The 10650-nt window shown below is 33.3% G+C and overlaps 1 protein-coding gene across 2 annotated transcripts; it reads left to right on the top strand.

Annotated features, from left to right (window-relative positions):
* Positions 1-813: 813 nt before the first annotated feature.
* LOC118073923 (carbonic anhydrase 1-like) lies at positions 814-2433 on the top strand. 2 transcript variants are annotated; one of them, XM_035094728.1, is made up of 7 exons: positions 814-990; positions 1090-1215; positions 1296-1490; positions 1561-1702; positions 1770-1872; positions 1943-2191; positions 2277-2433. In XM_035094728.1, exons 2-7 carry the CDS (start codon positions 1092-1094, stop codon positions 2385-2387), a joined length of 924 nt encoding a protein of 307 aa, XP_034950619.1. In that variant the 5' UTR covers positions 814-990; positions 1090-1091; the 3' UTR covers positions 2388-2433. The 2 variants fall into 2 exon arrangements, with proteins under 2 accessions (XP_034950619.1, XP_034950620.1); XM_035094729.1 differs by lacking the exon at positions 814-990 and having other exon boundaries at positions 1005-1215.
* The last annotated feature ends 8217 nt before the right edge of the window (positions 2434-10650 follow it).

Raw genomic sequence — 10650 nt, 5'->3', positions numbered from 1 at the left:
AATTACTCTATTTCCAGTCACTTTTAAATTACGTATTGATTATTGGTCTTATTCATTTGATATTGAATTAATTAAACATAAAATCTCCAGAGAATACCCTGATTCCCTAGCGGATCAAAGATCAAGACTTGCAACAAAAATTAACACAAAAAAAAAACAATTAAAAATATATTAAAAGACAAGGATACTTTGTTCAGGACTAAGAAACCTCGTTTGCAACTCCAATTAAGGCTGAAACAATTCAAGTGCAGCTAAGATGGCTGCCCAGCCAAGACAAAAGCTTCTGTCACTGCAGCTCGTTGTGCAAGACTGCAAAGATGGTGAAGAAGAAACCAAGAGAAGGATATAAGAAGATTTGAAATAAACAGCTTCTTCTTACAAGATAACTTTCGTTAAATAAATTATCCTTTTTCTCTATAAAATTTTTTTTTTTTAAGTAATTAAAGTTCTCTATCAAAGCATTATTGTTTATTACAAATTATATAGAGCAAAGTATTAATATATTCAAAAGGTAAAATGATAAATGACTATTTATAGTTGTTTTTTTACTGCTGATAATTAGAAGCAATTACATGAAAATAAATGCACATGATAATGCTTGAAGCTTTCATAATAAATGTACTTGTATTGTTTTAAGGTTGAATTTTTCAATGTGCATCCATTTTGAAATTAATATATTTTACAATAAAGTAATAATTATATTTATTGCTTCTTAAGAACTTAAAGTTTTTTATTTTTGCATAAAAACAATGCAAGGAATTAGAATATTAATTTTATTTATTAGTAAAGATTCTTCAATAGTTTAGGTTTAACTTCCTGAAATCTTGATGGACCAGTTCTACTGGAACTGCTCCTTTTCAGCATATTGAAATGTAAACATAAAGAAAAGTGTGCATGATATTGAACTTAAGTGAGTTGGCATCGTTATTAATAATCGAAGGCAATTGTCTGCTTATACAATTTCTGATAACGTCGATAATAGAAGTCTAGGTAACTTCTTTTATTACAATAGCACTCATGAAATTGTTCTACTACTTCGTTACAGTTGGAAATTAAAAAAATAAATAAATCTAACTTCATTATTTTAAGCAATGAGATATCAGAAGAAAGTACCTCAGATCCAACAAATCTTTTATGTTTGTATACTATGCATAATTCTATATATTTTCTGGAGATTTCCATGGCAGAGTTCAAAAACTAAACACGGAAGAACAGGTTAGATTACTAGTAATTTCATTTAAAAGATATATTATAGTATTTTTAATGAAGCTTTGGTAAGTACAATTTTCGTTTAGGTTTTAGTTACTACTATATTGATGATTGGATTAAAAATTATCCTGCATGTGGTGGCAACAGACAGTCACCTATGGATCTTATGAAAGCTTATGTGAATTGGACTGATGAACATAATAATACATATGAGCGTTTGATGGGCACAAATTTTGATCAACTTCCTATAAGTGTCCAATTATCCAATATTGGACATACCAGTAAGTCAACAGCATTTATTATCTCATTTCAATTGTTATGTTTAGATAATTTATTGATGGTAATTTTTAGTAAAAGTTTCATTTGAATGGGGTCCAAAAATTCCAACTATCAGTGGTGGTATACTTCCTGGTCAATATCAGCTGGATTCAATAATATTTCATTGGGATTCTAGAAGTGATGAAGGAAGTGAACATGAAATTACTGATAAAAAGTTAGTATGAACGTCTGTAGAAATGGTTTATTAAAATAAATTACTAATTATTCATTACCAACACTAGATCTCCAATGGAGATGCAATCAATTTTTTATAAAAGTGGATATAGAAATTATCACAATGCCCTGAATTTTTATGATGGATTGGCAATAATATCGGATTTATTTGTAAGGTGATTTGCATTTATTAGGATAGATGAGATGTAATAAATAAGTGAATGTTCAATATTTTTACCAGGGTTTTGAGCCAAAGAAATACGAGAAAGTCTCTCCCATTGGTCTAAATCGAATAATACAGAAACTGTTTGATGTACAATACCCTGGATCATCAGTGGATTTGCAACCATTTCCTTTCAGTCTATTACGGAAGTCAGACTTCGATGTATCAAGACATTTTATGTACTATGGATCACTAACTAGGCCTCCATGTACTGAAAATGTCATATGGATTATAAATGCCTATGAAAATTATATCAATAAACAGCAGGTAAGATGAATGTTATCAGACTTTTCAACATTTGTGATAATATTTACTCATTAGAAAATATTTTAAACAAATCTAATTTTTTAAGATGGAAGATATCCAAAAAATCGTCAAGTTTTGGAATAGTGAAACTCATAATCACAGAGAACTTCAGCCTGTTAATGGTCGTTTTTTATATCAAAGGCAAGATTTGAAGTGAAGATTTTTATGATAAACATTTATTGTAATCCATTATTTATAATTATTATGCAATGTATTCTCAGTTTATTTTATAATTAAAAATAATCATACCTATACAATTCTTTGTCTAGCTTTAAAATTACTATGAGCCATGAGAATTAAATTTCTCATATATAAACTTAGCTACATAAGTCTCAACATTTGTAAATATACATACGTACAATGATTGTGACTTATACTGAGAACTATCTTCTTATCTTAGGCGACCGAGTTTCCTCGGACAGTTTGCTGGTGCTAATGAGCTAGCAAGATAATTAGCATTATGTTAATGTGTGACGTGCTACAACGCCAAGACGTAGCTTGACATAACATAGCTGACGGTCAGAGTCTGCTGATGAGTAAGAGAGAAGGAGAGTTGAAGCTCTTCTGGTGTTCAAACACTTCCTTCTCTCTCTCTTTTGGGTCTCAACTCAACCCCTAATGTTTGTTCTCGATGTTTGGACTATCTTACGCAAGTTCTATACTCAGAGACGTGGACTCTGGTGGGTGAAGCAAAGAGACGGTGTAGCCTCACCTCTGGCAAGCACACCAACCCCAAGACCCAAGAATTGAACTGAGGGTTGGGTTACCGTATTAGATGCAAGTTTGCGAAAGATCCGGAACGGACAACCAATCTCCTGGGGATGTCGAAGTACGAAATAGAATCTCTAGTTATTGAAGATACTAACACATAACTCCTCAGCTTGTCCTGTCCTCTTCTCCTTTTGCAAGATACCACTCTCTAGAGGACTTGGATGGTTTATATACTCGTTTAAGAAACTTGCGGTATTTTCAACTCTAACTATTGTTAATCTGATGCTTCTTAAAGCGATAGACTAGAACATTATTATCAATAAAGATTATTCAGCATTTATTTTTTGATAACAACTCCAACTATTAAAATTCAATAAATCAAAAAAGTATTCTTCTATTCAACTAAAACATTAATTTTTCTGCTTCTTCATCCATAAATAATTGATTATCTAAATTAAAACAATGAAGATTTATTCTTTGTTGAAAAAAATACTTAAAGAATACTAGTAGATTTATTGTTAAAGCAATGAAATGACTACTTAGCACAAAATGAATTCACGTTTTATTCAACAGTTTTTTTATTTCAATGGACTTTTTCAACCTACGACTCCAGTCCAGAGAAACTAAGTGGAGTGGATATATGTCCACTCGCGATATCTTAAACAAACGTCGAGGGATCTCGAGAATCGAGTGGAGATAGTAAAGTACCATCGAGACATTTCGTTGTCCCATACTCATTCAGAGCAATATTTGCGAGATGATAATGATCTTAGATAGGATTCAGGACATGGTCAGTGTGGTTTTTTGTCTCAGTTGCTATCTTACCTTGGCTACATGCTTGTAGTGTGTATTTAAAATGCTAGGACGATGAAGAGGTTCAAGTTGAACAAAAATCCATGACAAAAACTCGTGTTTACTCTAATCTTAACAATTAATAATGAAAGGATCTTGGTAAATAACAGAATTAGCTAATAAAACATGGAATAGCTGGGTTATGGAAAGCTATACATCTTTAGAACAGGATGTAAAAGGCTATCGTCTACCCTAGATCCCTTTTCTACGCTTCATCTCCAGCTGGACTGGTCTAGCTAATTAATTAATCATGCTTCACTCAAGTTAGCCTGCTTATCCGGAAGCCACGCCGGCAAAGTTCACCGCCAAGTTGCGTATCTTCGGTATTGTCAGGATCGTTCAACTGAGGTGTCGGATGTCTCGTACATACGGCGGCTCATCTCTTCTACCCCCTAAGCGTTCTCTTATTCCCTGTACCTATGTTAGAAGTAACTAGTTCGCTCATTTGCTTCTCTCCCCTTTTAGACCTGTTCTACTCAACTTCGTCCTCATTATCTTGATTAATTGACCTATGATGCTAGTCTTTGTCTATTACACTATTTCGTACCAAATTTAGCAGTTTTGACATTGAATTAAAGAATGAAACTATTTCATTTAGAGGGGATGATTAAAAAAATGTAAGAGTATAATAAATGAGCATTTTCAAAGCCAGAATATTTCAGACAATAAAAGATGATTATTGAAAGGGGTTTCTCAATGATCAGCAGAATAAATAATGAGGAAGAATATCACATGGATGATAAGTGAAGTTTGATATCAGTCGGGCACACAACTCAAGTCGTTATAACAATGTTCTCGTTTACAGTAAACAAAAGAGCGGGAAAAGTTGTCTTCCCCGTCCACAAAAGCATCTCACGATTCAGAGCCCTATTCTTTCCCTCCTCCGCTCAAGCAAGGCAACAAAGCCAACCAACCAGGTATCAGCACGAGTCTTAATTTAAAGTTAAAATTAATTTCTCCAAGGCACGGACGCCTGTTCAGAACTGGCCGAGGTTTTGCGTTTGCACGTCATCTTTCTTTCTTTGCATACCTCTCTCACTCTTTTATACTTTCTTGTGCAGGACTATATACGACGGACTTGGACTTTCCGATAAAACATAAACCCGTGAATATTGTGCACAAGTGAAACTCCTAGTACGGCGAAAAGTACTGGACAAAGAACTGAATTGATTAAATTTGCAATAAAAACGAATAAAGAATTTGTCTCAGCTATAGAAAATTGAAAATTTATAAAAATCTTTTGATAAAAAATTATAGTGTAAATAATTATGCATTATCTTTACAACGATGACGATGAATAAATATTCCTTAACATTTTCATCAAAAATCATCATAATGATGAGCTAAAAAATTATTGTAAACATGGAGTGATGTATGAAGAAGAAAAATTAAATGATAAAAAAATACACTTAGTGAATTATAGAATTGATTAAATTATGCTATTAATAAATTTATTTATTTATTAATATAGTTTAGATATATTCAATTGAAGGCCCAATTGGAGTGATGGTTTATATCTTTAGCATGAAGCATTCAGGAGCAGAAGCAAAAGAAACATTATTCTAAAACAATTGCATATAATATACTTGTCAGTTTATATTGAATGAAATTATTGGACTTTGTTGAAAAATTACTATTGACAAGGTGATATTATACCATTAAGGAACTTCTACATTTATCTTCCTAAAAATATCAGCCATTAAAACCTTTTTCTATATTAATCAAAAGCATCTCGAGAAAATTGGTGTATGCTTGATCATGAACCCTTGTCTCATACATATCTTAACAAAAACATATCTCATCCAGTAATAACCTTTAATAACCTCTCAGGCGGTCTTTTTAGTGCTGAGACAAAGTTAAAACTTGTAGAATATCACTAACAAAAAACAAATGTCTGGCCAAGAAGCTCAAGGGCGTGTGATAGAGCCAGAGAGTAGCTGGAAAATAAAACGAAAAGTCAAGACAACTCGACAGTGTAACGTGAGAGTATAGAACCCAGGAGCGTTTATCGCGTGAAACCATGAGAGAGCAGTTGGCACGGATGATTCATGAACGATGTGGTGGAGCATACAGGCTTGTACTCTTGTAACCTGCGCCATGCAAATGTTTCCAATCATGACCGAAGTCTATAATCGATCTATAAATTTACTTCTAACGGAGGGGAAGTAAGTCTGGGGGTACTTTGAGGAGGGAGACATCGTTCTGCTTCCCCCCTCAGCTCTTATGCCATTCAAATAACATCCCTTACTCTTTCTCCTCGTGCACCCTGAAGCAACACATGCGGTCGAAATGCCAAGAACCACACCGTAGAACCATTGCCATAGACAAATGTATCTTGTTAGCATACCATTTGTATGCATGGGCTTTTGCCCTCTGTCTCACTCTATTTCTTCATATTCCATCTCACCATTTTGCTCTCTATATATGCCAACATTTAACGTTTAACTTGTTCAGAAGCAAATCGAATGGAAATCGTTTCGTTCGAGGCTTCATTTCGAACCCTCATGAGATTATTTCGCCCTCCATACATACACTTGCTATAACACCAGAAAAAAAAAAACTAGTGCAAAGGGAGAAAAGTTGACTGTTTAAGAGGTAATTATCGTGAAAACTCGATATTGTTAATGGAGTTGGTGAATGAATCCGTTTAGGATAAAGTTTTTTCTCTTCTTTACTTTGTAGTTAAGTTGAGCAACGAATAAGGGAGAAATGTCTTCCTTGGTTTACTTGTGATTGATTAACTTTTTTCTTTTCCACAGCACGTCGTGGAGGAATGTAATTATAATTTTTATTCATTATAAAGCAATGGACTCTTGATTATAGTTGGTGGTTAGAAGTGAAAGAATAGAAGATGAAGAGTAGAAAAAAAAAAAAAGATTGGTAGTTTGATTTTCCATTTGGAAGCACTCGCTTGTGGACGAGAGATATGATTCTTTTCTCGGATGACATTTTTTTACGGGTAATCAATATTCATTTTTATTCCACCCTAAAACGATCTTGATTAATTCCCTGCGGTCTTCGAGATGACTATATATAGATGAGACGTTTGTTTCTTGTCTAACTACTTCGTTTAATCCTCATCATTAAATTCATACCATCTGATTAAATTAATATCTACTTTTCATTTAAAACATTATTTATTCATTTTCCTTTATATCAATTTATATCATTAAATTAATTCCTTTTCCTCTTCACAGTCCAAAACCAAAAAAAAATATCAACAATAAAATACTTTCTTTTTATTAAAAATAATGGAGTAAATTGAAAAATATTATCAAGTTAAATTATAATAAAAATAAATATTAAAAATGTTGAATTAAATTTTTTATTAATGAGAAATATGTTTTTTTTTTAATTGGAAAATAAAGTAAATGATAAAACTCAATAAGTTTATTTGGAAGAAATAAGCCAAGCATGAAATAAAAATCGATATTCATGAGAAAAATGGAGAGAAGCATACACAACAATATTGGATAAAATCTAACTTCGTTTATGATGACAAAGTTGGCACGTGTGTCCCGTCAATTCGCGAACGATGATTCCACTCGACACTGGGCAATAACTTTAAACCAAATCGAACCCTGGAGACATCCGGGAGAGGCTTATTTGCATGCCATCCTAAAAATCTCAAGCTCTCTCTCTTATTTTCACCCCCTTTGTTGGCGTCATATAGCGTTACTCTCACTCGACATAAGGTGGTCCCGAAAACGTACCATATCCCGTCACGTTCAACCCTGAAGACCCTTCACATCTCCACCGCGATCGTTTAGCACTTTGCCGTAATTTTTTCCTCCCCATATTTGCATAGCCGCTAGTTCCCTTCAACTTTGTTCCTTTACACGCCCCCCAAACGTTCTCTTCGATTTCACATGGTCTGTTTGAAGGATGAAACACTCTAGAGAATCGATATAACATCTAATCATAAACTAAAATAATTAATATTAGTTTTTTCTAAGCAAAGAAAAATTAATTATTTAATTATTTACTAGTTAATAAATCATTCCTTCCTACAATTTAAATGAAAATATTTTAAAAGAGTTTGATTTGTTAGCTAAGATGAGAAATGCTGGATCATTACAATTGTGAGGAATGTCAAAGGACAAAAAGTCCTTGAAAAATCCTGATAATGCAGCGGTCGTGTCATTTTTCTAGCTTCGAAGCTTCTTACTACAGATATATATTATTAATGGGCGTCCTTGTTTCAGGAGCATGTAAAAAAGCCCTCGTGTATTTTAGTGTGAACGTTACTTCAAGGATATAACGTCAGAGGAATAAAGAACTTTATGGCCTTACTCAATCCATTTCATTCTGTTCGCAGAATGGCTAAGAGGAAATTATATTACACTAAGATTCTACATATATTTTAACTCTTGAAAATTATATCTATTATTAAACATAAAATTAATGTGAAAGTTTTTATTTGAAAAAAAGAACAGATGAATGAATAATTAAAATCAAATCCAAAGCAAATAAAAAAAAAAATGATGAAATTAATGTGCAGAACGTGGAGACATCTAGTAAGAATCAACTCAACGTTGGAGATGTATATTTGAAGTAGAACCACAAGAGCGACTACATAGTTCTAAGGTCATAGACCTCAATCTTACATCTTCTATTCACTTAATTTCTATCCAAGTCAAAGAGAAGAAATTTCTTTCATAAAATAAAAAGCTCAAGCAGAAGAATAAAGAAAATTTCTAGTAGAAAAAAAAAAATTAACAATCAGTTTTGCTTATGATTCATGTTTGAAAATTAAACTCTTCTGCAAACTCGAGTAAAGGTTCTCTTATTTTTGTTCACTTTTTCTTTTTATCCCAAGCAAGCAATTCTCATTCCCTCAGTGTAGGGCTTTCACACGTTCGTTTCAGTCTTTTTAAAAAATGAAACTTTCTACGGGGTATGTCCGGCATGTTTACCCCTTGGAAACGGACGTAAAGGTGTATTAGAAAGGGTAGAAAAAGGCGAGAGAGCCGTTGGCGTTGACAATGTGGTGAACTAACGTATGCGTGTTTATATGCAAGTGTCTAGAGTGTGTATCGAAGTGTCGAGCTAAAGGTAGACAAGTGTCGAGGCAAGGGAAGGAGGTGGCGGACGTCGGTGGTGCAAAGGCAGACGCCTTGCCCGGTTTCATTAACCCCACGCATTCATAATCTCAAGTGTGTTGGACGTGCGAATATAGATTGAGATGGGAATGAGACGGGTTTTTGTTCCACACAATATTTGAGAGAGGTGAGAAGAGATAGACAAGAGTCTCGAGAGTCTTGAAGAGAGGTGTACAACACAGTCCACTAAAGGGGAATGGATATCTCGTTGAAAGACACCCCCTTGGTTTGTTTGGATAAATGAGACGGTCGATTGGACTCCCTGAGACTCAAGTGTAACTCGAGGCATCACAGGGTCTTCGTTCAAGCGTATCACGTTATCTTTACGAATTTTCTTCCTTATCCGATCGCCAAGGGACCAATCCTCCTCCCGATTATTTCAGTCAAGGGTTCCTCGATTTTTATCTGCATCTTCATTTACTGCAATTCGTTTTCAATTTTCCTGAGGTGCAGGTCCTGTCGAGGATAGCTGGGGGGATGCTTTTGCGTTGGGATCACTCGAGTGTCCTATTTTTAATTGGGAGTCGAGCTCAAGTCTACCCTGATGAATAATCTTAGCAGAATCTAGTTTTATTTTTTTAATCAATAAAATATTTTGTAAACTGATTGAAATAATTTATTTACTTCTACAATTTTCTGAAATACACTATCATTCAAAAGTTTGGAAACACTCAGGTAATTCTAATAAAATAATAAATTCCAATAACAACATGTTTAATTATATATAAATTTCTTAGAGTATCTTTTTATATCGACTAAAAATTAGGGTGTTTCCAAACTTTGAACAGTCGTGTATTCATATTCTAACTAATTTTGAATTATTTCTTATTTTTTTCCAATAAAAATTTTAACAAAATAAACAAATAATTTAAAAATTTATTTTAACAACTAAAAAGTGATACCTCTTCATCTTAACTCTGAAAGAAAATCTTTTAAATAAAACTAATAAATGATACTTAAAAAAAACTGCAAATTAAAAATTTAAAAGTATTTTATTTCAATGCACTAAAAGTGATTACAATGTTAATCAAATGGATGTTTTATTAAAACACCTCAAGAGCATTGAAATAAAACACTACGATTTGCAGTGGAGATAAAATAATTAAAAATAAATGTTAAAAGTGTTGAAAAAAAAATGAATAATAATGATCAGATATGAATATTGTACACCAAACTTATTTCAGAGAGTGTTGACAAAGTATGAAAAAATATGAGAATGTGAAGGAAATGAAGAGAAAGAGAAGAAGTGACATGAGATGACGCTTTACTTGGCTACAGTTGGAACAGTAGCTGAAGGAGAGACAACTCTGGAAGGAAGCGACGGCAAGCGATGCTGTGGGATATATATGAGGAGGTAGAAGAGGCGCAAAGAGACGGAGGAGAAGGCAAGGTAGACAAGGAGGAGAAAGAGGGACGAGAAGACTGGTTGAGGGTATGCTGTGGCCCGGTCGATTCAGCCCCGGGCACTCGACTCCAAGCCACCTCTATCTGCTCTATTCCCTCTGTCTTCTTCGTATACCCTCATCCCACACCTTTTTTCTGGAGGAACAATTCCAACGGTAGCCATTATTTTATCTTCAAAAATTATATTAATTAACTTTTTTTTTCTTTAATATATTAAAATTAGAATTTTCTTTTTGGCTAGGTGGTGATCAATGAATTAAAAACATTTTGGAAGAATTAAAATTATTATTTACATATTTTTGTAGCCTTTATGTATTTATTTAAAACTATTTTTAGGAAAAAAATAGATTA

This window comes from Chelonus insularis, unplaced genomic scaffold (assembly GCF_013357705.1).
Source record: "Chelonus insularis isolate UGA/USDA-ARS -01 unplaced genomic scaffold, ASM1335770v1 scaffold_714_pilon, whole genome shotgun sequence".
Classification (NCBI taxonomy): domain Eukaryota; kingdom Metazoa; phylum Arthropoda; class Insecta; order Hymenoptera; family Braconidae; genus Chelonus; species Chelonus insularis.
The sequence above is the reverse complement of the archived record's forward strand: the minus strand, read 5'-3'. Positions and strand labels throughout refer to the sequence as shown.